General features: G+C 38.1%; 3 protein-coding genes across 4 annotated transcripts in view; 2 read left to right on the forward strand and 1 right to left on the reverse strand.

Moving 5' to 3' along the window:
* Positions 1-8,464, reverse strand: part of LOC122057020 (serine/threonine-protein phosphatase 4 regulatory subunit 2) — a 14,554-nt gene extending 6,090 nt beyond the window's left edge. The window contains exons 1-2 of the mRNA XM_042619004.1: positions 8,306-8,464; positions 6,718-6,823 (exon numbers count right to left, since the gene is read on the reverse strand). Of these exons, the coding sequence (XP_042474938.1) occupies positions 6,718-6,815 (98 nt within the window). The 5' untranslated portion in view covers positions 6,816-6,823; positions 8,306-8,464. The remainder of the gene's footprint in view (positions 1-6,717; positions 6,824-8,305) is intronic.
* An 8,242-nt stretch (positions 8,465-16,706) lies between these two features.
* LOC122058482 (double-stranded RNA-binding protein 2-like) lies at positions 16,707-22,092 on the forward strand. Its single transcript, XM_042621182.1, has 4 exons — positions 16,707-17,005; positions 17,955-18,202; positions 20,339-20,558; positions 20,714-22,092. Exons 2-4 carry the CDS (start codon positions 17,957-17,959, stop codon positions 22,000-22,002), a joined length of 1,755 nt encoding a protein of 584 aa, XP_042477116.1. The 5' UTR covers positions 16,707-17,005; positions 17,955-17,956; the 3' UTR covers positions 22,003-22,092.
* Positions 22,093-23,487: 1,395 nt separating this feature from the next.
* On the forward strand, positions 23,488-26,297 carry LOC122057353. Of its 2 annotated transcripts, none has more exons than XM_042619425.1 (4): positions 23,488-23,708; positions 23,837-24,019; positions 24,406-24,507; positions 25,808-26,297. In XM_042619425.1, the coding sequence occupies exons 1-4, from the start codon at positions 23,637-23,639 to the stop codon at positions 26,063-26,065; spliced, it is 615 nt and encodes a 204-aa protein (XP_042475359.1). In that variant the 5' UTR covers positions 23,488-23,636; the 3' UTR covers positions 26,066-26,297. The 2 variants fall into 2 exon arrangements, with proteins under 2 accessions (XP_042475359.1, XP_042475357.1); XM_042619423.1 differs by having other exon boundaries at positions 23,489-23,708; positions 24,406-24,654.
* Positions 26,298-26,683: the final 386 nt, after the last annotated feature.

A 26,683-nucleotide genomic window follows, 5' to 3' on the forward strand; every position in this document is an offset into this window, starting at 1 on the left:
GGGGGGGGTTGTGGGGGAGGAGGAGGGAAATTGGGTATTGAGTGAGTTATGAATTAGGGGATGTATCTATTGCAGGTGGTGATTAGCTTGAGCATTCATGGCTCAGAGAGTGGAAGTAGGAGACATGCAGGCTGAGGGAAATGGATTATGCCACAAGTGTGTGGTATGATTGTATGAAGTGATGATTGATATGTGACCTCCCTCTCAGTTAAGTCAATTAATTGTGTCAAGAATTCGTTTCCTCATTCCTCCTTTCATAAAAGTAGGTTGGGTGATGGATTGTCTTGGTGGTGGACATAATGCATATAGGATGTTTTAGCTTGACCGATCTATATGGCACATCAAGTAGACAGTTGGTACCTTATTATAGTCTGTCATTATAAGTTTGTAGCTGATTTGTAGTGGTGCAACAGATTGACAGCCATCATTTATTATAATTGGCCATAACCCGTCAATCTTTTTCACAGTTGTCATATCGTCGCCTAGGAGCCGACTTGGCGTCCCAACGGAAAAATAACAACATATCGGTGGGCCAATTTGCTTGAGTCACGATTAGTGTGCACCATATCAAGATTGGCATCGCAAAGTCAGTGCCATGGATGCCATACACAATTAGAATACATAGCGGTTGTTTCTTGTACCTTGGCACCTTTTGTTTTTAGTTATTAACCTCGATTCTTTTTTTTAGATTGTTATTGGCAACTTATTGGCAGGTGTATTATGCTTCCATCACGCCACTACATGTGAACAAGTATAAAAGCCCAAAAGACAAATTTGTCTAAAATCCTCCTCCCTCAGCCTTTCGAGTCCTCAACTCTCGACTGTGAAGTGTGAAACCCTCGAGCCCTCAACAGTAAAAGTGAAACTATTCTTCGTTGCCGGCTCTGATAACTCTTGATACTCTCCAACGAGTATTCATCTGGCTCCGACAAATCACAAGTCGTGGCAACCTCATTTTCCAACAGGTCAAGTAAGTCTCTACGGCTCTACTCATCTTCTTCAGTTCTTCTTCTTCTTCCTCCATAATCCACTTTTTTTTTTTTAGCCGACTTTTGCTTCCTCTTCATCTTCAGTTCTCCTCCTTCATCCTTAACCTTGTGTTTTTTTTTTTCTTTTTGCCGACTATTCTTCCTCTTTGGCTTAACTCGTCACTTCTCTTTTTTTTCCGACTATTCTTCCTCTTCGTCTTCACTCTTCAGTTCTTCTTCTTCTTCATCATCATCATCATCATCATCTATAGTCTGCTTCTTCTTCTTCTTATTCAGCTCTGCAAGACTCCAACTGCAAGTCTTCAATAATCAATAATGGTTAATAGCCAAAAAAAAAAAAAAATCTTTTTCTTTCGGATTTGAAGGAACCTGATCTCAAATCGTTACTAGATTAAATATATCCACTGAACTGCGCTTCTGCTGATAAAAAATGCACTTGTCCATTAACAGAAGCTGCATATATGAGGCCTAAATTTGGTAAAGCCACCAGTAGTCAAATGCTGTTATCCAGAAAAATTTTCCTCATATGAACTTAGGATAATTTCATTTCTTCTCATTTATATTTAGAGCCATAATAATCTACCAACTAGGTTTGCTTTCCTGATTGATTCTTATAATAAAATGTTGCAGGTCCCTATCCTTTTCAAGGAGTCGGTCACACATTAAATCATGCCAATAAGTTGATTCTTTATGACTTGATGTACATGCAGATTTTTTATGAATTGATGTATAACTGTATAAGTCAATAATTCATGCTGATTTGTCTTCATATCGCAATGTTGATTTTTGATTTGATGATGCTAATGTTGATTTTATATATTATAGGGTATATATTGTAGGCTTGGCATACTAAATAACTTCAGAAAATAGGGAAAATAAAAAAATAGCATATGGGCGATTTGATCGCCATGGCAATGCCATAATAGGCGATTCATCACCAAATCGATTAGCCACCCCTCCACCGTCTTTGATCGCCATGTCGTCACAACTATGATCTTTTTGCATGGCCCTTGCTCTCGTCCTTACTTGGAATCTCCATGTAACCAACCCCATTAAGTTGGGATAAGGTTGTTGTTGCTGTTGTTGTATATATCCAAGAGATTGGTTGACTACCTATTCTTTTTGGGTGACCTAATGTACTCATTATGAAAAGCATCTAGGCTGTTGGAGTTGTTACATAGGATTAAATTGAGATATACAAATACAGAACTTAATCCTATAAACTTTTGAGGCTTGGCCTTAAATCACTTAAATCCTTTGATGTCTTCCAAGTCATTGGCATCCATCTTGAATAACAGTGGCTTGGTGAAGCTTTTCAAGGTGTGATTGCTAGCTTCTCACTTGCCCTTCAATGTATTCTTGCTTGATATGTTAGGTTAAGCACAGGCTTGATGTTTGCTTCTTCAATGTAAAAATTCATCATGAGCTTCTTGGGAATATGTGATCCTTTTCACACTTAGCAAATATGTCAGCATTCCCAAAGATCATCATGACCATCTTCCAAATCATCACCGTTGTGTCCAGTTATTAGACCAACACCTAGGTGTCCATGGTTGATCTCACCAAAACCCAATTGGAGCATTTGGGCAGTTTACAATCTCCCAACAGCCTGAACACAGCACAAGGATGTGTTTGGTTACATAAATCTCTGAAGAGTGTTTCAAGTGAAACGCGATTCTCTATTTTTTAATTTGTTTGGTTGTATTTTCAGTTGGTTCTACTTGGGAATATATAATCCATCTAAAACACCTTGTAAAAGTAAATGTGCTTCATCTGAGAGTTGAGGTAAATGGCAAAACTCACTTCTGACACGCATGATTCCAACCCTCATATATATAGTGCTGGTTAAGTGGTGATTCATACGAATCACATCATCGGGATCCCAATATCCTCTTTCTCTCATCGAACTTGCAGACCACCATCGATGCTCTCGGCTCTACCATGGCAATTTTTCTGCAAGCTTATTTATAACCTGTTCTTTGGAGATCGTTGCTATTCCTTTGAAGATTGAAAGGTTTGAAAGATATTTAGGGCAAAACCCTAGATCTACGAAAATGCTTCTGCAATTGTCTTCAGAACCATATTTCATTTCTTCTCTTCTGTGATTTCATTTTTGCTTTTAAATGTTTGGAAAAGATTGTCGGTTTCTTTTTTTTTCCTTTTTTTTTCCCGTTTTAGTCGATTAAATAATGTTTCTGCAATTTGTTTTCTAAAAACTGTGATGTTGAATGGTACAATTATGGAGAACAACTCAAAAGCTTAGACAATTTGGAACTTGAGTTTTCTAGGGTTAGCAGTTTGTCATATGTGGAGTCCCGCCAATGATCACTTAACTGAACAACTCCGTTTGCCATAATTATGTGTACGTTAAGGAGAGTTTAAAAATCGAGGATGATGTGAATTGGTTCTGTTGTCTTCTCATCTCTTTTTTATCACGATTTATGTAAAGAACACCTTTTATTTGATTAAATTGGTGATTAACTCTTGAACTGCTTTGTGTGATGACATGGGGCCTCAATTAGGCATTCTCAAGTTACTGAATTCACTTATTAGAAGCCTAATTACAATGGGATGTGGAGAATCCCACCAACAATGAGATTAGAAGAAAATGAAAGGAGAAGAAGCTTTTGATAAGTTCAGTATCTTAATATGGCTTAGTTATTCAGTAATATCTGGTGGATGAGATTACCGCAGCATTGATGAAGTATCTGCATATAAACATGAACAATTGACTCAACTTGCTACTGATTTATTATGATACAGAATTTTTTGGTTATGATGCTCAGAAAATACTTTTTGTTGTTGTTTCATGGTGTTGCGTCCTATTCTCCTATAAGCTGAATCTTTTTCTTCTTCAAGGTAACCGAACAGTTGCTAAGACTGATTCTACAGAATCCAACTCACAGATTTAGGGTAAACAAACAGTTTTCAGTTAGATTTATATAACGGATTTATCGGTAAACAAACAGTTTTCCGAACAATTTTTAGAAAAAAAAAGGAATCCACAGAAACACTCTGTATGGACTCATTGCCAAAACCAATTAATGTAGGGATGGATTTGACAACCAAACCAGACCCAAGACTGCAGGAAATTATAAAGCAGAGAACAACCGATAATCACCCAACAGTGAGCAGCAATAACAGTCCAATAGTAACTAGTCAACAGTCCTTAACAATCAGATTTGTCAAACCAGAATTTGGGGCTCTATGACCAGATATCAGCACCAAACAAAAGGACTAATCAACAACCAAACTATGGTATCAACAGTCCACAACCATAACAGAACAGTAGCAATTTCAGCTGTTGACAAATTTCAAATTACCAATATAGATTAGGACAGGGCAGCCGTAGACTAAATAAACACAACCAGAAAACTCCAGAGGTCTTTAGAGGTTCAAATCAACAACAATAATGACCCACCATCTTAAGGAAGCAACATAAAATCAATCACAGTAATCGACCTCAAGTTAGGACACAGCAGGTCACTAAAAGACAAGGAATTGGTGATTTCTGATAACTCAAGATTGAGTGGACAGAATCAGCCCAAAATTGGATCGAACCATGCTTGGATATTAAGGAACAATTGACCAAAAAACTGAGCCAATCTGAGAATCAGACCTGGATATTCCAATGGGGGTGGATGCTCTGTTCTTGTAGAATTTTCTGGGCAAGTTCAGAAATCACATACCTGATTTGTAGCCTTGATAAACCTCGAGAATAAACAAAGAACTTAAAGAGAATAATCACTAGAAGCAAACCTCCTGGACTTCACGCCGCAAGGAGTCACTTGGATCGCACACCAAGTCCTTCCTCGATCTAACACAAGGAAATAGCCATGGATGCCCAGCGGCAACAATAAGAGAGTTGTTTTCTTAATAATCAAAAATCGTGGCTCATAAAAGAGCCCTCTTCTTTATTTATAATGATGGGGAGGGTTTACAAATAATAGTAACTCAGAGTTACTAAAAACTGATTACAAGAAGTTACTAGAAACTGGAAATTGGAATCTAATAAAAATAGAAACTAGTCTTGACAGAAATTAGAAACTAACAATGATTTGAAATTAAAAACTATTTTAGGACTTCAAAATAGAAACTAAATAACTAATTAGTAACCCCATCAGCAGCCCAAATCGTGGGCTGACTTGGACCAGATCTGGGTTGACCAAGTCAGCCACTTAGGTCGACCTTGGTCTTGGTTCTCCTTGTATAAACCCTTGTTGGTACTGCATCACCGATACATATCTCCAGGGATTTATGTAACCAAACACATCCTAAGGAACTCAAACAAAATATTTTTATCGATTCATTCAACTCAAATCGATGAATTACTTGCATGTACATGTATAGACTCGAGAATGATTCCTAATCATAATCGGCATATAGAATTTGAACTTGACTCCATACTCATACAATAGCTATAAACATGATTAAATAATAATAAAATAAAATTACAAAAGTAGCCCTAAAATTTGAATAAACCCCTAAGTATCCCTAGTGGACCAAAAGCCAGGTTTGGACCTGGAATTGTCGGTCGGGGTCCCCAAATTGGGTCAAGCCGGTCCAGTCATGTAAGTGCAACTGCATCAATAGGGCTAAAACTATATCTGAAATGGGGTGAGCAGGTTGCTTATGGCTGAAAAAGTGATCCATGATTTCAAGGTTGTGAATTTCAACATAATTTTTTCAACCCCCTTTTTTTAAGGATAACGTTTGATTGTTTTCCCTTAATTCAATTTTTGGGGAAAGCAACCAGTTATTTTTAGGGGGTTCTACCTCTTTGGGATAAAATATCTGAGAAGCCACACTGATTGGTATTTACATGCCTTGAAAGTATGTCTTCCAGTTAATTACAAGGAAAAATGTATCTCGCATGTGAAAGTGTGAAACCCATCTATCATTCACAAATTTCCAATGATGACCGATCAAATTCTACTTTGATACTTCTACATTTATGATTGCGATGTATTAGCCATGGTTAGCTTTGTGCATTGTGTCGTTCTTAGATAGTTTGTCCATCTCTTTTTTTTCTAGTAAAATTGTTTTATAAGAAGAATGAATGTAAGGAAAGATGGCAGAGAGTTATATGGCAACAACCATGGCTCAAAATTAAAACATGAATATACTTTCAGGAATGATCTCTTAGATTCACTCGAGTAAACTAACAGCTTAAAGTCCACAAGTATTTGTCATATTCCTCTTAGATTCACTCAAGTATTTGAAAAAGCAAGTCACCAGTAATCATGTGCATCCCAAAAAGGCACCTATAAAATTTGTCTTCTCAAAATCAAAATGTATAGCCTTGATAGCAAGACAGATCGGTGAGAGGAGACATAAGTTGATCAGTTCCATCTTCATCCTCAGTCATCACCATTTTCTCAATTTCGTTATCAAATTAACAACACTAATACAAAGATTTCCATCGGATTTATGCACAGGTAATTTCCAACATAATCATGCTAGAAGAGAAAGCCCTTTCAATGGAAAGACCAATGAGAGAAAGGGATGCAAAGGAATAAAAGATAACCTGTATAGAACCCGCATTTATATATATATATATATACTCATGGATCCATGTAGCCGACCCCATTTAGTTGGGATAAGGCTAAGTTGTGTTGTTGTTTTTGTTATTTACAAGGCTATACATGATAAAATGCATTCAAAATTCCATTATAGCATTACACAATACAAAAAACAAAATGAACACCAAATAGTTAATAGCACATACCCATGATTTAAGAGATTTTGATCAGGATCTTCCGAGTGGGGATCCGGGGCATTAGAAGAAAATGAAGGCTGTGAATTCTCTGGTGCAGTCGTCTCCATTTACCCACCTGCATGAGCATTAGAGGTTCAGAAATATGATAACCATATCTTTGAAATTTCAGACAAAGTAATATTAACTACAGCATGATGAAAATAATGTGAGGACCAATAGCCAACATCACCATTTTCATTTGAATATGTGAAGCACTTCCAATTTATAATCGATTTTATTTTCCTTGAGAATCATATTAGAAACGTCAGGCAGTCAGTCAGCACTCAGAAAATGTCTTAGTCAAATTGTCAATTGGGTCCTGAAAACTCACTATTTTTAGGGTATTTCTGGAAGTGACAGACAAAAATATAAAAGCAGACAACAAACCATCTGAAAAAACAGTCCCACTTGCTTAGGGAATCTCTTACTCTTGGTGCTTATCCCTTATACAGGTAAAGGTACAGGACACACACAAAATATGGGGTTTCAAAAACATCTTCCGGAAATGACTGACCAACTCTTTCAATGGAAAACTCTGCAACCCACAAATGATGTGTCCAGAATTTCCTTGGGTATAAGGTGTAGAAATTAAAACCTAAATCATTTAGAAAATAATGGAAAACGCAAACAAACTATCACACAATGCAAAGGATTTGCGTGGTTCAACAAGATTGCCTACGTCCACAGTGAGATGAACTGCTCATACTCACGCCTCTCAAATTACAGAGAATGAACTCACTCTAATTCATTGCAAAATTATACAGATGCAGTTTACCAAAATAACCATATAAATCTAGAAAAAAATCCTAGTGGGATGCCGCACCAAACCCCCCCCCCCCCCCCACGACAACAAAAGTCCGTCAAGGCCCCAATAATGAAGATAACACGCAAGGTGGGTCGATCCCTCCAAGCCTCTTAATGGCCCTTTGGGATCAACCCACAAATCCATATATGGAATACAAGACATTGTACCCCAAACATAAGCATGGTGGTAAATCCAGCAATATTCCCAATAGTGTATTGGTTAAGTTAAAGTCATTCATCAAGCTTATAATTGCAGGTTGTCTTATTAAACTCACAGGTGAGAACAACTGCTCAACCAGAACAAACACTTATGCAGCACAGAGAGGGTTTTAAGGTGAAGTTAGGAACAAGAATTATGAGCCTAAAAGCAAGAAGAATGGCCAGTAACTTATTAAACCATATCCATATTAACCAAAACGTACCATTACAGGCAACATATTAAGCAAAACCATCTGACGAATAAATCATCGAATGATAAGAATAAGAAGATAAATATATTTACAAGTTAAAGAAAAAATACAAACGAACAAGTAAAATAAATAGGTTATAAAGTTAGTGCTGAAGCATTGCAATTTTATTCACGAATGAAACTCGAAAAAGATAATCACTTCAGATTCAAGTAACGAGTATGAACTTCATAGTCTTCTTCGATGCATTAAAACCCTAAAGAAACCAACAACACTTATTCACTTGTCGATAGCTTGAAATCAGAGAAGCAAAGACCGGACAAGCTTCTGAAAATGCAGAATTTTACCTGCGGAGCAAAGAAGCCCTAGATCTATGCCGGAAGATGCACCCTCGTTCACTTCGATTGATTCTCCAGAGAAACGACTACTAGAGACTACGCATATTTATTGATAGAGAGAGACCGGGCGGGGGGGACCGGGAACTGAAGTGGAGTATCGATGGGAACTTTCCTCATTTATAATTTACAGCAAATCATAAACCATTTAACGGTGTACCGTGAACGACAATATTTTAGGGGAATTATATTTCCCTCATACATGGGATTTTTTTTTTTTTTTTTTTTCTTCTTGTTATGACCGTGTGGGCTTAGACAACATCATCTCCTCCTTTTTTTCTTTTTTCTTTTTTATAAGGCAAGAGATGGTTGGCATCGGGCTTATGAGAGTGCACAATGGCATCAACATGAATGATAATTTTGTATAGGGGTTGATACGATAATTTCATGTGTCTCTTTGTTTGGCACATGGGCCACAATTAGGCAGTTTTTTTCCTGTATTTTATAAATTTTAAAGGAAAAAAGATCAAAGCAGTGTGGCCCTACACCCAGACACAAAAGGGGCAAAATGACCACCCCCTAACCATGTAAGGTAGAAATCTCATACGAGTTGATGCTTTCGTATTAATTCCCAATGCATGGGACCACATTGCCCTGTAGGGAATCCTTTATCTTTTTTTTTTTTTTAATTATTGTTTTATAGATTGCATCACCTGCAAGGCACAAAAATCCTTTGTACGGAGGCAGTGAGTGCAGTGAGCATCCGATGACTAAGATGTATGTTAGGGTCCTCCCAGCCATTGGATCCTCATTGTCACTCACTATCAATCGCAGATGATTTGAATCCCATTATCTAGCTTCACTCAATCAAAACACATGATAGAAAAAGGGAATAACCCCAAACACTTCACCATAAGTGTGTCAAATTGGTTCGATTTTTGTTTTCTGGGTCTGATTCGAGATTCATATGTACAAATCAAAACTACTATATTTGGTTCAAGTTCGATTTAAATTTGTTGTTTATTCAATTCGGCATGGTCGGATTTGAATTGACTATTTTAACTTCAAAATCAAAAGCGAACCAATTATTCATCTTGTGTGTACAGCCACCCAATAACAGCCTATCAAGCCAACCAAGTAAAAGACCCGACCATATCGGACTGAAATCGATATATGAAAATGGTTTAGTTTCGATTTGATCATTTACGAATTTGAAATTGACTCATAAAATCAGACTGAACGAACTAATTGACACCCCTAGCATGCACTTTGCCTCCTCAAGATCAAATGATGATTGCAACAACATTTGTGATGGATCTCGAGAGTTTCACACAATTGCAAGTAGATAGAACTAAGAAGCAACTGTATCATATCAAATCTTTATAAGCATCGTGAGTTGTCATCCATTGTTGATGGACCAAAGTATCACTTATAGCATGATAGTGAAATGATCAAAATGTACAAAACTTTTATGCTTCAAGTAACGATGTACAGTATATGGATGGATACATGTCAGCGCAATTGGTGAACTGTGATGCACACAAAGCCAATGCTCACCAGGCTGTAATCTACTTCTCATGCCTACTTATAATAATTCAAATTTAATGGTGGATCCGAAGGCTTGTACACAATTGCTCACAGACAGCTAAGAAGCACCCATAATGGATAAGATTTTCATAAGCAATGCGCTCCATTGCTGACAAAGAAAGGTGATTCTTCTCCATAGAGCCTAGAGATTAGAGAGTGATCCCACCACTAAGATGACCTCGAGACACATGCACGGGTCCTCCCTTTACTTAAGGGTGTCTTACACATGTCAACAACAGTTTTTTTTTTTTTTTTTTTTTTTTTTTTTTTTTTTAGTATCCTCCTTATTCTTCAATTTTGGATTTTCTGACCATCTTATTAACTGGTTTCATTACTCACACTAACCGTTACTTTTTTTTATTGAAATGATATCATAGAACATGTTTGAATTACTATTGAGCTGTCTTCCATTCGATTGGGATCCAACTAACATTGTGTGTTCATGTTTATTTACATAAATGACCCTATGATTCCTATTTATAGTTTGTAGATATATATTGCATGTAAAATAGTGTGTTTAGAATCATTTCCTTGCTTGCTTATCCATTCAAGAGCCACTCCTTTTATATATATATATATATATATATATAGATATATACCCATGAACTCCATTGGAAAGCCTGCAACATTCAATTTTTGGTTCAATCGAGTTTAGTTTAGAGAACATGATAGGGAGAAGAGGAGGTGAAGATAAAAAGATGGCCTACTATACCAAAGGTTTATCGCTGCAACACTAAACACCACCTTATTTCCCTCTTATCATGATGTGTAAATCCTATGCTAGGGCTTGTAATGGTTTCCCCTTTTTTCTTTTTCTTTTTTTAATTATTTTTTTGCTAATTTGTTGATGATGTATGTACTTCAGCTTGTATCTTTCTTTCTTCTTTTTTTTTTTTTTTTTTTTTGGGTACTATAGTTTCTTATTGTCTTATGCATGAATCATCATATGTATGTCACATTTCCATTATTGATATCTGCGGATAGTTTTTCGTTGATGTATTTAGAATTTTATTTTTATTTCTCCTTCCATGTATTGTTAGGATTATTTATCATTTTTTATAGGTACCTACTCTATTGAAGGTGGGAGGTAACATCCAGGAGGCTCGAATACAAGACCTCCTGGTGGGGATGGGCTTAGTGCACTGCAACTTCAACAATTGCGCTAGTCAATTGTCATTAGGACTATTTACCTTGATTGTATGATTTTTTTTTTTAATTGAAAAGAGATAGGGAAAATAGACAAAGTGCATCATCTAACTCAAATATATTTTGCACCATTTAAAAAAAAAAAAAATAGGAGAGGGATAGGCATGCTAGCAGGATACCCAGGTATCAGGTATGCCAGCAAGCCTTGACCGTTGGATTAAAAGAGTCAAATCTACATCGTTGAGTACTTGTTGTCTTACCTAACCTACCCAGCCCTAACACTCTACCTTCACTCTTCTTTTCCATCACTATCTCCGTCACCGTCAACAGCGAGATCGACAGCCTCATGGTCGAGGCGTTCACTCTTCTACCCCTCTTCCCGCATGGCGCTACAACTGATCTATTGCAGAAAAAAAAAAAAAAAAAGAAAGCTAATCTCCATCTCCGTCGCTGTCATCGGCGAGATTGACGGCCTCATGGTCGAGGCGTTCATCTTCTTCCCCTCCTTCTCTCCCCTCTTCCCGCACCGCGCTGCAACTGATTTGTGCAAAGAAAGAAAAAAAAAGTTTACCAGAACAGTTTGAGAGAGAGATGGAGAAAAAAACTTGAGGATGTTAAGGTTAGGAATCCTGTGACCTCTCAAATTAGGATATTGGGAGAAACTTAACCGGAATCCCATGGACAAGGGTGGAAGATCCGCGAAAAGCCTTCCTATTCACCTAATACTACGACATTATTGTATACTGATCGTCTCCATAATTCAATTACATCAATTTGAAGTGGGGCTGATTGCCATGGCTGGCCAACCATTTCTCTGCCCTCGCGGGTTTACTGCTATGGATCACAAACTTATATTACATAACTTTTTTTTTTTTCCACTCCATCAAACCCATTTCAACTTCATCTTTCTTCCATTCACTCAGATCAAAAGATGGGACCAACCGCAAGGATCTGCTCCGTCAACGAGTTGTCCCTGCGAATCTTGTAATTCACAAATCCCTCCAAGTTTTTCTTGAGCATACCTGCAACCTTCAATAGAATGCCTTACTGTTTGACCACTGCACTCCAATACACATTTCTCGGTGAAACTAAATCTTAGACATTTCCAAATGCAAGGTAAAAGCTACAAATAGAGCTAACTTACAGTGTTTATCGGATCCAGGATTTCTGAAGGCACACCCTCGATTTTAGTGGAGAACTAGTCTCGTTGGCAATTGCAGTTGTAGTGCAATGGGAGCAGCAACAATTGCAGCTGAAGGAAACACCGATGACGGCGACGGAGATGGCGACCATTTTCCAAACTTTTTTTTTTTCTGCAATAGATCAGTTGCAACGCCGGGGCTGGGTAGGTTAGGTAGCCAACAGTGTAGATTTTGCACCTCTAATCTAACAGTCCAGACATGCCAGCATACCTGATACCTGGGTATCCTGCTAGCATGCCTGTCATTTTCCAAAAAAAAAATATATATATATATATATATATATTTTGCACCACATGGTAAGTTTTAGTCCTGATTCTATTAGATATTCTTTAAAAACAACAATTTAATGCTGAATTGTCTTATGTTGATGTATCATAATGCTCTTATATTTAGAATGTCACTGCACAAATTATTTGCTTGGTTATTGTAAGAATTTTACCAAAAAAATGTTATCATACGAATTGGTGCTACTTTAAGACCAGTTGATTCATAGTTCCATACTGCAATAGCATCAAATTCTTTATTACGTGCATATTAAGCTTCGCAACATATTTGGCATCGTAGATGGGTCAGGAAAGCCAATAAACATATTTCTTTAGAAAAAATTATGCCTAGTTCCACTAGATCTAACGGTATTAGTATGCTGTTAATTTTAAATCTCAAATGACTATATTATCCTTTAATGGAAAAACAATATAATCTTGAAGGACCATTATACCCTTTTGTTCCTCTTACCCCAAAACACCTAAAACCCTAAACATAAATGTTGCGTTTGGTGATTGAGGGAGCTGGGAAACATCTATTCCTCATCCTCCTCATGCAAATCTCAGCAATCTCATGCAGAAAAAACATAGCCTAACATCTCTGGTGAAGATGTTGTGTTCCCTCCCATGAATGTTTGTACCCCGTGCTCCTCATCTATTTATGATTTCATGCCATCTCTGCCTCGTCTATTATAACTTTAAGAGCAGTGCAGCTTTTCAAGCTTATAAAATGATAATATGCAGATGGAATTACATGGATCAGGAACTTAGGATACTTTAAGACATTGTTTGTTCTTATCTCACAAGAGATAGGTTTACCACTGCAAACATGAAAGCAACAATTCACTTTATGCTGTTCAGTTCCCAATTTATAACCATTGAAACCCTAAAAAAGCTGAAGACGATCGAAGACCATAGGTTGAAGACGATCAGGCTGCCTTCCCTCTTTAGTTTTAATAGAAGGTCATTATGTAAGTTCGCCTATAACTTAATAACTCCAATTTAACTGGCACTAGGGGTGTCAATTCCTAAACCGAACCGGTAAAACCGGCTGGACCAAACCGATAACAACGCGGATCGAACCGAACCAAAGCCTTATTGGTTCGGTTCGGTTTGGAGTATTGCAACCCCAAAACCAAACCCAACCACACCGGAAACCGGATGAACCCAAAACCAAACCGAAATTGGCTCAAAACGCTGACCAAAACTGAAACCAAACCGGTAAGAAACCGAAACACTCCAAAATTCATTAAAAAAAAACAAAATTTGCATAGTTTTGTATACATTTGTATGGAAAATCGAATCCAAACTGGACCAAAAACCAAAACCAACCCGGTTACAAATCGATTTAAGAAACCGAAGACAAACCGAAACCGAAACCAAACCGAAACCAGAATTTCCTTATTGGTTCGGTTTCGGTTTCAGCTTTCCCACACCAAAACCGACTCAACCTGAATCGAAACCGATCCGGACCGACCGATTGACACCCCTAACTGGCTCTGGCAAATTGGGCCTATTTTTGAGAATCTTCAAAATACAGGAGAGTGGGCATAATTTCTGAAACCATTTAGATCTAGATATAATTAGGTCGTAATACAGGGGATGGTAAGCGTAATTCTTTCATTTGTTAATCAAACCCTTTTCCATACTAGTGCATTTTCAACTTCCATATTTTAAGAGAAAAAATAAATAACTTAGGACTTTAGAAACCAGGTTATCACTTCTTCCATGTAAAAAAAATAAAAAATAAAAAATAAAATCAATCAATGGCGATTCTTTGAATTTAGCTATACAGTATTCTTGATGCATTGTACATACCATGTTCGGATGATAAGGAATTTTAGCTATACAGTATTCTTGATCCATTGTAAATACCATATTTTATTCGATAAATGAAGGAATTTTATGTGGAACAAGTAAATGGGAGTAGAGATCAAGACACAAGGGGTACATTTTATTTTATAATATTTTCATTAGCTTGTTTTGTTTGTGTTAAATTGATTTAAATATCTTGAATGTTGTTTATGACAGTTATAGAATCATTGAATCCATCATGTTAAAGTTTTTTGTGTATCAATTTTGTCTACGCGGTTGCAAGAAATGCTTAATTTTGTTAAAAAAACATATAGAAAAGAAAGAAAATTTCCCATGATGCTAGATTATTATTTTATTCTCAAATATATATATATATATATATATATATTTATCTTGTATTCTGATCATGTAAACCCTATGTGGATGATTTTATTATCTGTGCTATAATTAGTGTGGCATATAGATTCATTTCCGCATTAGCGCGTGGGAAACACTCACCCTATAACAAACTAATTGATAGTTTTTGATAGGCCACCACGTAGATTAGGCAGGTACTCAATAAGTTATGATGTAGATGATTCCATATGGCTCGTAAATTTTCAAACGCCAATACATATACACAAATAGACACTTCTAATATTTGTTTGTAAACAACTCTAAGATAATGGTATGACATTGTGCAACCAAACCTTTAATGGTTGGGACAGCCTTAACGGATAGCTGATGGGTAAGGGTGGGGACGGGATGCTCTCCCCCTTTGGAGTCCCTGAATGTATTATTGTATATAATATTTGTATACAAAACAAAGTGCATGTAAAATATGGGAAAAAGAAGATTATGATGCCACTGTATTTATGTGCACATTCTCTAATATCCACTGGTGGATCCTATACGCTTATTCTAACTAAATGCTTCTTATTCGATGACTTGATCATTCATCTTCCATTGGTGGGAAACTGCACTATGGCATCGTAGCGATCTTTCTCCAATAATATATTTTAAATAATAATGTATTCATGTACTAGTACTGCAAATCATTTTTTGTCTGTGTGTTTGTTACTTCATTTTTCCCTTTTTCTTATGTACTAGGGGTACATATGTCAATTGGTGTTTGTGCTTAAGTATGGCAGTTCAATTGGCACTATCAAGATATTTATGTCCCATAAATGGTCCTTTGGAATTTAGGGCAAAAGATTGTTTCTCTTTTTTAATATATTTAGTTTGACATGAGCCATCACAGCCTAAACAAGAAAGGCCCAACCATAATGGGGTTTTTGTATTGATTTGCCATCTTAGCCCATTTGCACATGTGATCTCCAAATGGGCCGAGTTGATATGGGCACATTATTGGTCTGTGAGGTTATGCCTAATCTGTTGGCACTGAGCAGGGATTAAAACACGGAATCGGGATCCGGGATCGCTCCTGACCGATTCTTATCAGGATTGGATCTGAATTGGGTTTGGAATTGGTGTTGTAGTGCCCTAGGGTTTTTCTGTACAAGGATCGGAAGAGTTGGATCAGCCGATTCTTGAAACCCTAGCAATGACTTGATATGCTCAACGTTTATAGTTATTGACTTAGGGTTTGAAGGATAGGATTCCTCTCAAGCCCAGGGATAAGAGGGTGATTTTAGAGCTGGAGTGACCTAGGGGCACGTGCCCAATTCCTTTCAACCCTAGGATCACTCTATGGTCCATGGGCTCTATCGAGAGGACCCGGAACCAAGGTTCAAGTAAATAGACTTGACAATGGGATCAGTCTCAGCTGTTCTTAATTCAATAGAATCAACATGAACCTTAGAAACCCCTCTTGCATATGTCGGTTCTGATCGATAGGGATCATGATCGGCCGATTCAAGTTGAAACTCAAGATGGGCCAGGTTCTGTGACCCATCTCTTTAATAGTAGAAACTAGAAAAAACCCATTTGCGAGAGTGATTATTCTCTGCAGTGAGTGCGACGGTGCGGTGAACATCGGATGGCTGAGAGCATTCAAACACATGCCCCGAGGTCCACTCGGCCATCCATTGCTCACCACACCACCGCACTTACTGCAATTGATGTTTTTGCCATTTGCGATGGTTGAGAATCATTGAGAATCCCTGGTTTGTTCAAACCAGGGATTTAGTTATTGGTATCGTCTGACACCAACCGATCCGTTTGAACGATATCTTTCATAAAAAAGCACTAGTTTTTCTTTTTGCTATTTTGCCCTTGATACCGGTACGATACCCGATACCTAAATCGAAGGGTCAAACTCAAATGCTACACGGCTTGTCCCCGTAAAGTCGCCTGTTTCTTTAATAACTTGGAGAGGGGTATTTAGGTAAACTCGACTGAAATTTAGTGCGCGGTAGGTGTACATTAGCAAAACGTCTAGACTTAATTCGTATTAATGGCCGAAGAAAAAGTAGCTTCTTTATCGTAGTAGTGAAGGAGTCAGAGTAGTAGTAAGAGAGAGACTAGAGAGAGAGAAGAGACTCAGACAGTGAGAAAGCAGTGATGGATGCATAGATATCTAATAAAAGAGCGTGAAAATTCAGTTTCTTGTTCGGATCTTCTAAGCAACTATGATTTATCAGAGATCCCTTTTCATCCCATTTTAACTTTTCTCCGGCGAATCTCATGTGAGTCTCCGACTAGCATACGATCATTTGAGCGGCTTGCAGGTCGTCAATTCATCATTTGGAGGACCTGAGGTTAGTTATCTAGCAAGTTAACTCCTTTTATACTGGGTTTGATTGATGAAATGAAATGGGTTGGGTTTTCTATTTGTTTCTGTGAGGTTTTACTTGCAGAGGTTGGTTGTTCCATATTGGTTTCGGATGAGTTTAAGCTCTGATTGAGTTTTAGGGTTGTTTTTGGGTTAATGGGCGATCTGATCGAGGTGATTTTATGTGACTTAAATGTTTGGTTTTAGTTTTCAAGGAAGTTGATTCCCTGTATTCGAATTCATTGCGGAATTCGTTAATGCGAACGTGGAGTTCAATGGGAGTTGTGAATTATGAATATCAGATAATTTATGGCAATATTTTTTTTGTTTATTTCTGCCTTTATGGAATGCGTTTCTAGTTGGTTTCCATTGCTGGGTATTTTTGGAAGCTCTGAGTTTCTTAAGCCCTAAATGCTTAATATTGACCGTTGCCCTTGAATTGTTTTACTGAAGTTTTTGACGTGGTCGTTGGGTTAGATGTTAGATTTTCAAGTTCATTTCCCTTTGGATGAACTTTTGTCAGAATTGAGAGAGGTCGCAGGTTCCATCTAAGTTTACCCGACCAAAAAGGAGGGCAAATGGGTTTTTGAATTTGAAAATTTTGTTAATTATCATATCTTATCTGTAGCCAGGAATTCTTCGTTGTTTTTCATAAGATTAACTTCAGAATAGTTTGAGTTAACGAGGTTTAGTAAAATTGTCTCGGGAAATGGCTTAGTTGAAGTCATTGGTGTTGTCTCTTTTTCTGGAAAATAGTTCTGGAAATAGTTCTGAGTTTAAAATTGCAAACCATAGATGGGAATGAGTTTATTCTAATTTTGTGGGGTTCTCATACTCTCCTCCCCCCCCTCCCCCTCTCTCTCTCTCTCTCTTTCTCTCAAGCCCCTTCTCTGTTGTATATTTTGTTCATTGTATATGTTTGTTATAACGTCCAGGCATGTTCAAAAACCAGTTGCAAGAATTAGCTCAAAGAAGCTGTTTCAACCTGCCAGCTTATACTTGTATTCGTGAAGGACCTGATCATGCTCCTCGATTCAAAGCCACTGTTAACTTTAATGGGGAGACCTATGAAAGTCCAACCTTCTGCACCACCCTGAGACAAGCAGAGCATTCTGCGGCGGAGGTAGCACTCAGCACGCTGTCAAAGAGGGGTCCCTCCAGATTTCTGGCTGCAAGAGTGTTGGTAGGTGTATGACTCATGCTCTTTCTTTTCATCTTTTGTCATTTTGTTGACGTTTTGTTTCTGCTTGCATCTTCTACTGCTTATACTTAACTTTCTGTTTCCTTCTGATATTTTATTTCCCTTGTTATTGTGCTTTCCGCGCATTTACTATTATTCAAAGACCAACATAGACTGAGGGATGAAAAATAATTTAGAATTCAATTCTTGTGCTGACAACGTTAAGTAGGGTAGGTACTACGTACCCTTGAGTAATTGAGCATTAGCTGATTGTGGAAACATATGTGACCTTTTGGTTCTGCTGCACATTCTAGATCTGCTAGTACGAACACACTTTAGGGTGTGGATTATCAATCTGTTGGTGCAATAGAGAGGTGGTAACACATAGTAGAATAACAAAATGATATAGAAGGTAAAGAAAATTTGACTTATAAAGATTAATTGGTCCGTAACTGAGAAGTTAGCCCTCACCATCCTTATTTGATCATGTCCAAGTATCTGTTTCCTGCATGATAGGGTATTTGCCATTGTGGTCCTAGATTGTTTCACACTTTCATCTCTAGCAGTTTCATTGTCCATGGTCATTGTTACTTCTGTGATAGTGGTGGAACGATGTGGAATGAAAATTGAATTTTTTATGAGTAATAAGTGACAGCAGTGAATAGTTTGAATGAGTTCCCAATTTATTTTTTGGTAACTTTTTCGGTTATTTGTTTGACTTAGGGGATGCTTATTCTCCAAATGCATCTGTCAGTTGACCGAATTCCACGTACGTGTTTTCCTTTCACTCATAGACGTAACATGAAATATTTCAAGTAAATTTCAACCTTTTGTATTGGTTTTACCTGCAAATGTTCCTTCTACATGACTTTTTACATCGAAAGTAATGGAGCTCTCAGGGAAAAGAATTTCTTATAGCTGATGAAAGTAAGATGGTCCTATGAGATGCAGGCTCTTGCACCTATTTCTATGCCTGTTCCTTTTCCCCCCTTCTATATTAGGGAAACTTTCCAGTGACCTCCTTTGAGCTAGTAACTGTTTTAACATTGATAGCCTGCAACAACTATATTGTGCCATTTGGAATAAAAATTAGGCGGAAAAACAGCCTATGCCTGCTAAAATACTGGAGGGATTTGTACATTGTGTTGAGCTTGGTGTTCTTGGGGGCATTTGCTTATCTAACTTCCTTGATTTTGGCAACTTTAATCGGATATTGTATTTTTCCAGAACCCTGGCTGTTCTTTAGGCATTTGCAAGCAAATTTCATCTGACTCTTATTTTCTATCTGGTTGTGAATTTCAAATCCTTTCCATACTTTTGGAAGTGAACTAAGCTTGACCCATAACTTTTAAGCATGCCTTATTTTTTCACTTTATGACATCTCTCTTTTCACTGACCCTCCTAGAGTTGGTAGATGTTTTGTCTCACTGTGCTATAGACTTGTTTTCATTTGGTCAAGTAGGGATCTCCCGCCTCCTCTTGAGAGGGCAATAAGACTTAGATACTAGGCCTCTCAAAGCAGCGAAGGAGCCTTGTATGATTCTGGTATTAGCAACTCAGATGTAACACGGATTCTATTTAATACAGATGGAGACACTTTTTGAGTGAAAACCTAGTGGATTCCTGTGAGTATGTGCACCTGGTCATTCATGGATGACTTAAAAGATTCTGCGTGGAAATGGGAAAAATATGTATATGTGAATTCTTTTGTATGTCCTTATCTGTTGTTTTTGTGTGGCTGCTATGCGCTCATGGTCAGGTTTGTGTTCCATCTAGGTAATGATCCTTACGTAACAAGAGTGAACTTGTAATGCCTGAATTTATTAAGAGATCATAACTGCACTCTGAAAGCACCCTATGAAGTCCCACTTGAGAAAGTATTACATTGTAGCCAATTTGAGTCTTTATTTCAATTAATACTTTGTAAGTTTGAACAATTCTTTAGAATTGATTATTGCCTTGGCTCTCTTTGATAACAGTGGACTCAACTAATATTCAAAACTAAGAAATACTCTGTGAAATATTATTGTTACATATGAATATTATGAGTTTATTTCTTAGCTTAAATTTTGAACTTTCCTCTCGGGGAATGTTAACTAAAATTCATGCTCTTACCTTTGGTATGTCTCTACTGCATAGGATGAAACTGGAGTTTACAAGAATCTGCTTCAAGAGACAGCCCACAGAGCTGGGTTAAATCTTCCTGTTTATACAACTGTTCGATCTGGGCCAGGTCATGTTCCTGTATTCTCATGCACTATTGAGCTTGCAGGAATGAGCTTTACAGGAGAATCAGCGAAGACCAAGAAGCAAGCACAGAAGAATGCTGCTATGGCTGCTTGGTCTGCCTTGAGGCAAAGTATGTGTCATTCTTTATCTTTTGCTCTTATCTTGTGTGTCTTTCTCCTGTATGGGGAAATCATTAGATCCAGTTGTGCAAAATGCAAGTACAGTTGGGGCATGTATGGCTTTTTTTTGGTTGTTAATTTTCTTTTCTCATTGATTCCCATGCAGTGTCCCCTCTAGGTTCTTCTTCTTCCTCTTCTGGGTTGGACTGTGAAGGGAATGAGGAGCTGGAACAGGTTGTTGTTGCTCGCACCCTTGCTAGCTTTTGTCCAGCAGCGGCAAACAGATCAACTCAAAATGACCGGCAACGTGGGCGTCGAAGATCAGCTCCTGTTCATAGGCTTACAAGGCCGGCTAGCACAAATGTGGCATTGTACCCGACGCAGTATCAGAATTGGAAATATTCTAACCCCGATTTTGCTATGTACCAAATGTGGCCACTAGAACAGACTTCCCAGCAGCAGAACCGCCTTTTGACTCTTCCAGTAGCACCAGTTCCTCCACCTGCTCCTCGGGCTGTTCCATTTATTCGATCTGTACCCCGGCTGGAACACAGGCAGTATGTCCCACTAAGGGAGCAAGAACCTATCCAGGCTGTTCCAGGAGTTACAATGCCTACCTCAGGTCCGTCTTTATTCTTTTCAAACCCTTCGACTCCAGTTGCTATTGGGAGTAGGTCCCCAGTAACTGTACAAGAGATTCAGGCAGAGAGAACACAAATGGGTGAGGAATGGCTTCATAGTGATGGCCAGAAGGTGAATATACATTCAAATGCCTCTGGACGTTTTCCATTTGAAGCTCCAAATGCTCCTGTTTGTGGTGACAGCCGAGTAGAACCATTGTTCCAGGAGACTATATGGGAGGTGGATAAACAAAAGAATGCCGAGTTAGATCCCAGCTTCGTGCGCACTGTACAAGTGGAAGGTCACCAGAGTGGACATTTTGAATGGACCTCTCAGGGGTCCACAGATGCTGGATATGGACTCAGAGCTACAAACCCTGGCCAAGCTGAGTTCCAGTTGCGTCAGTTGCAAGGTCTTGATTTCTCTGAATCTGGTCTTAGGCCACATCATCCCGCCCGAGTTTCTCCAGCGATGGCCCCAGGTTTTAGACTAACTTCAACTGCAGCTCCTGTGAGGATTAAAACTGTTGGGCATGCACCTTCGGTGAGCCCCTTGAATGCTCGGGTGCCTGCTCCAGCAGCTATCAGGACTGCGGCTCCTCCATATGCACCTAGACCTTTGTCAGGAAGGATGGTGACTGAAGGAATGCCTTCTAATATGATGGCTCCAGCTGTTCAAATCAGATCAGTTGTCCCAGTGTATGCAGCACCACCACCAGCAAAGAAACTCCCAGAAGCTGGCCAAAATGGATTGTTACCAGTTGTTGGTGAGGGGACTAATGAGCCAGAATATGTGAAGGCAGTGAGTTTGGAGCTGGAAAAGCTTCTGATTTGAGCGGCATATATAATTTTTTGAAGTTAATATATATGTTAGATGCTTCCTGATGGTCCCATATTAATAGAATGCAATCTTTTCTCTCTCAAACTTCAATTTATGATGGAAAATTGGTACTTCAAATTTGTCAATAGAGCATTAAGCCTAGACCTATGCTGGATTGACTGCGTGTGGCTCCTCTCCAGTCACACAAAACTCAAAAGTGCTGGTGAAACAAACAGAGGGAGAGGCCGGAGAGTTGCCAGCTGTTGGCTGTACTAGATCCCACACCCCACACTCCGCCGTTTTGTTTCACCGGTACTTTCAAGTGACTGGAGAGGTAAATGCGATGAATGATGATGCAGAGTCTCTCCATCTTTTAGATAGTTCTCCAGTATATGAAGACATCGAGGACCCGAACAAACCAAATATGTGACTATATTGTTTTCCTTGCCCAAGGCCACCCCAATGTGTATAATAAACTTGTGGGAACTTTTCTTTTCTCCCACATTGCTTGCTTGTGAAAGAGAGTGGAGTCTTGCTCATATATTGAAATGGGAGTGTTAAGGAAGGGTTCCTAAAAAGGATGCTATATATGCTCTCTTATTAGCGGTTTGTTTTCACACGTATTGGGGGTGGGATTATTTGGATGTTTTCTTTTTAATTAAATTCCTTTTTGCTTTTAACGGTCAGTTTTATTTTTTATTTCAAGGAGTTGTGTCCTTTGGTCAGGCTGAGGTTGAATGCCGGTGTGCCTGTGTGCATAGATGTATCTATTTTCACTAAGGTTGTGTTCAGTAGCCAAGAGAATAAAAGAAAAGAAAAAAGTACAAATGGTTTAAGAAGTTCTCTTTGTACTTAGCATATTCTAAACTGAGGGAAGATTCATTTTTTTTTTAAATTTCAAAATTTACATTGGGAATTGTGAAGTTTTATTTTGCTTAAATTTTTCTTTTTCCTTGCCAACAACACAAGAAAATATGAAAAAATACAAAAGGTTTTCTTTTCTTCTCTTCTCTTCTAAATGGTAACCAAACATACATATTTTTTTCTCTAAATTAAATAACCAAATATAAAATGTTTTGTTTTCTTCTCATCTCTTCTAAATGGTAACTAAACATTCATTTCTTTTATTAGCTCACGTCACACCACCAGCCAAGGTTCCTTTTCTTTAAATTTAATAACAGAATATGAAATGATTTAGAGTTAGTAAAATAATCAGGAGAAGATATAAGATTGCAAAAATTTGCTTCTTCTTTTTATTTATTTTATTTGTTTTACTTTGAAAATTTCACTTTGCCTCCCTCTAATTTCCTCGTAACCAAACGAGGCAATGGATAAACTGATTTTCAAGTGAAAAGTTAGTTAATTACTCTTTGGGGCATCACTGCATCAGGAGCATACAAAAAGGTTGAATTATTTAATCCCAGAAAAAAAAAAAGATCTGAGCCGTTAGATCCCTTGGGATTGGTCAGTAAGCTCCTTCACGTTTTCTTTTTGAAGACGTGGCATGAGAAGCCTGGTGAAAACATCCTCTGCAGCTTGCGTCTCCTACATGTCCATTGAGTTCTTCTCTCTAGAGACCTTGTAAAAAGCCAAATCAAGAAACAAGGAAGAAGAAGAAGGCAAAGAGGAATCGGAAGCAGCTTGAGAAGATGAACCAGTTGGAGTGGACAATGAGTTCACTTCCTGAAGATATTGCCCTCAAGATTGCGTCTCTTCTTCAGGTCCCTTTTTTCTTTTTCTCTCTTTTCACCTCTGCAATCGCTACCTTTGACTTGTGAGGATCTTGTTTTTTCCTTTTTGCTTCTTTACTCATTAGGGTTTTCTTTTTGTGGGTTGTTTGGGAAGAAAGGTCTCTGATTTGTGCTCGCTGGGAAGTTGCTCTCGGTTCTGGAGGGAATTCTGCGCCTCGGATTCCATATGGATCTTTCTGTTCAGAGAGAGATGGCCTTCCATGGTTTTCTCGACAGCCCCTGTCTTAAATTTCAACGATCGAAGCTCTGCCGGAGCTGGCGAACAATTCTCATCCACCAAGGTTGTTTCTTGTCAATTTCAATTCGTTCATGCCAATTCCCAATCCCCTTTCGTTCGTGTTTGTGAAAATTTGGATAACCCAGTTACTGTTTCTTATGAAAAAGGAAATTTAGAAATACTTGAGTAGAAGATGAAAATAGAAATCAAAATAACTAGAAAGGAGGAACAGGACAGAGAGGGAAAGTTAGAAAAGGAAGAATTTACTGTACCCACAAGCCAGATGCAAAGATGCATTTTCATTTAGAAGCTGAAATTTGTATTTTATTGATAAATGAATCAAATTGGCCCTTCTTATGTATGCTTCACCGGCTGCTAATCCTTTTCTATAGTTACAGAGTTCTCAAATGAATTTTCTAATCTTAACTTAGGCTTTTATTTTTATCATAGGGATGGAGGGCTTTCTACATCAACAGGCACATTGAGATGGCGAATAGAGACGCCATTATAGCTAAGTTTGTCAAACAATGCTCCCCATCTGAGTCACTTGAGGTTGGAGACTATCTTAAAGTCATTGAAGATCTCTGTTCAATTGGGATGGGATTCAGAGATGTCCAGATGTTTCTGTTTGCTTCAAAACACAATGTCTTGCTTAACCTGATTGGTTTACACTATTCCATATGTTCGCTTGGAGTTCCGGTAACACTCACTCTCTTGGCACCTACTGTTTATAACCGGAAGCTGAATTTAGTATCTTCAACATAAATGTGATAATTTTGGATTTATACATTCTCAATGTTCCTTCTAGTGTCTTTACATGGGATCAGCATCAGCAGAGCCCCCTTTTACATTTCTGATCTTTAGGGTTATCACCTTAGAGAAGTGATGGTTGGACCTACGAAGGTTTTCAACTGTTTTTGATCAGTGAAGCATCAGTGATGGTCTTAGGGCTTTACATTTTAATCAAGAATAAGTGAGATTTCTTCATCTCAAGAATCTGCCATAGCACCCAGTAAATAGATCCTACAGTCTTACATGTTTGATCAGGCATTAGTGAAACTGATATTAGAAAAGGAGGATAAAATTGAAATTGATATCATTCTAATTAAATTTTAATTCAAGGTAATTAAAAACCACAATCACTATTCTGCTTGATTTTTATGGCTTGTACCTCAGCTAGTGATTTTGTGACTTGAGCAAAATATTTCTTAGTTTGGTTACTTACATAATTTCTTTGACTGGTTGCATTTTGATGATATTTTAGGTAGTTAGGACACTGCAATCGAAAACGTAAAATATTATTAAAATCATAAACAAACAAAGATGAAGATGTAAAAAAAAAATCTGAATGTGACCCTGTATGGATGTGGTCTTTCATGCTTTATACCATTATGAGCCAGTTTGTTTGCATGGACTACCTTTTATGTTTTATTGGTACAAATGCTTCTTTTATTAGAGAAGCTGTTGTCCTTGCTGATTCCTTTCTTTCAAGAGGTGGGATGCAAATTGTGCACCATAGAACTTCTAATTGGAATAACTTGGGCTAGCAAGAATCTCAAAACCCCAAATGAATAAAACTATCCTGACTCTGCTTGATCCTTCAGTCATGAGGCACTCAAATGTCCAATAGCCTCGTATATTAGTTCGTTATGCTAAACCTACCTTTATTTTGCTTCTATCTGTTCTCATGTTTCAGTTGTTGGGTGTATTAACGTAGTAGTTAGAATTCATGACTGTTAGCTCAACCTGTAGAATGTTGATATCACATTGTACTGGAAGCCGCACTGATTTTGCATCCACACTAGAAATTAACCATGGGCCTCATGCGACTGTAATTCTTTTCATTTCACAGGCTGATTATGTTGTTGAAGCCCTGTGGAACTGCCAGATATCAGAACGACAAGTGTGCGTGAGATGGTGGAAGCTTGGTAGGTGGATTCATGGTTTCCGCCTGCGTGATGAGTCCCACACTCGAATGATCTCTTTGGGGGATCTTGCAATGGCCAAAGAGGGGGAGGTTTTTGGGGTGCTTCACCGTGGAGCCATCCATGAGGTCTTGCGCGTCCAGATCTCAGTTCCTGCCCATACACACACTCGATGGACTTTCTGAAGCCTGCAGATGGTTGGAAGATGGATACTGTAATGCTCCTTATGCACATGTAAATATTATTAGTGCCATGTATATATGTATATCAGTATTTATTCTTTTAAACATATGTATAGGTATTGTATGCCAGCACCCCTGGAATGTATTTTTAAACTTGTCTAAATACTTTGTTTTTATAATCTTGCAATGCATTGATTGAATGTCAGGAATGTGAAGTGCTAAGGATTGATCAGAATATGAAGGGTGAAAATGCCTCCATACAGATCTGATACAATGCATCTATGTGGTGAACCTATTGTACAATGTTGATGGGATTATTGGAAGTGGACATTCAAATTTTGACCAAATACATGTTCATTCAATTTCGAAACTGTGCTTGTGTGAATTATGTGCAGGTTGGAGTTTAGTGAAAGCCTCTTACCAGTCCAGCCCGTGCCTGAAGCCATGCCACACATACAACTAAAGTTCATGGCTTTACTTGCTCCATTTCCAGTCCATGAACAGCACAAGTTTCAACTTGTGAGGCCTCGCCCAATGTACATTATATGCTGGAGTGATCATCATTTGTAAGGTTTTTTGGTTAAGTGATTCACTGTTTGAATGTCCAACCTGTTACAGGGT

The sequence above is a fragment of the Macadamia integrifolia genome, chromosome 12 (genome assembly GCF_013358625.1).
Source record: "Macadamia integrifolia cultivar HAES 741 chromosome 12, SCU_Mint_v3, whole genome shotgun sequence".
In the NCBI taxonomy this organism is placed as follows: domain Eukaryota; kingdom Viridiplantae; phylum Streptophyta; class Magnoliopsida; order Proteales; family Proteaceae; genus Macadamia; species Macadamia integrifolia.

Bases quoted from the DNA above. Each gene is read 5' to 3' on its own strand.
- LOC122058482 (XM_042621182.1), top strand. From the start codon at position 17,957: ATGTTCAAAAACCAGTTGCAAGAATTAGCTCAAAGAAGCTGTTTCAAC. The intron at 18,203-20,338 runs GTAGGTGTATGA...TCTACTGCATAG, and splicing joins TTCTGGCTGCAAGAGTGTTG to GATGAAACTGGAGTTTACAA. The intron at 20,559-20,713 runs GTATGTGTCATT...ATTCCCATGCAG, and splicing joins TTGGTCTGCCTTGAGGCAAA to TGTCCCCTCTAGGTTCTTCT.
- LOC122057353 (XM_042619423.1), top strand. From the start codon at position 23,637: ATGAACCAGTTGGAGTGGACAATGAGTTCACTTCCTGAAGATATTGCC. The intron at 24,020-24,405 runs GTTGTTTCTTGT...TTTTTATCATAG, and splicing joins AACAATTCTCATCCACCAAG to GGATGGAGGGCTTTCTACAT. The intron at 24,655-25,807 runs GTAACACTCACT...TTCATTTCACAG, and splicing joins TATGTTCGCTTGGAGTTCCG to GCTGATTATGTTGTTGAAGC.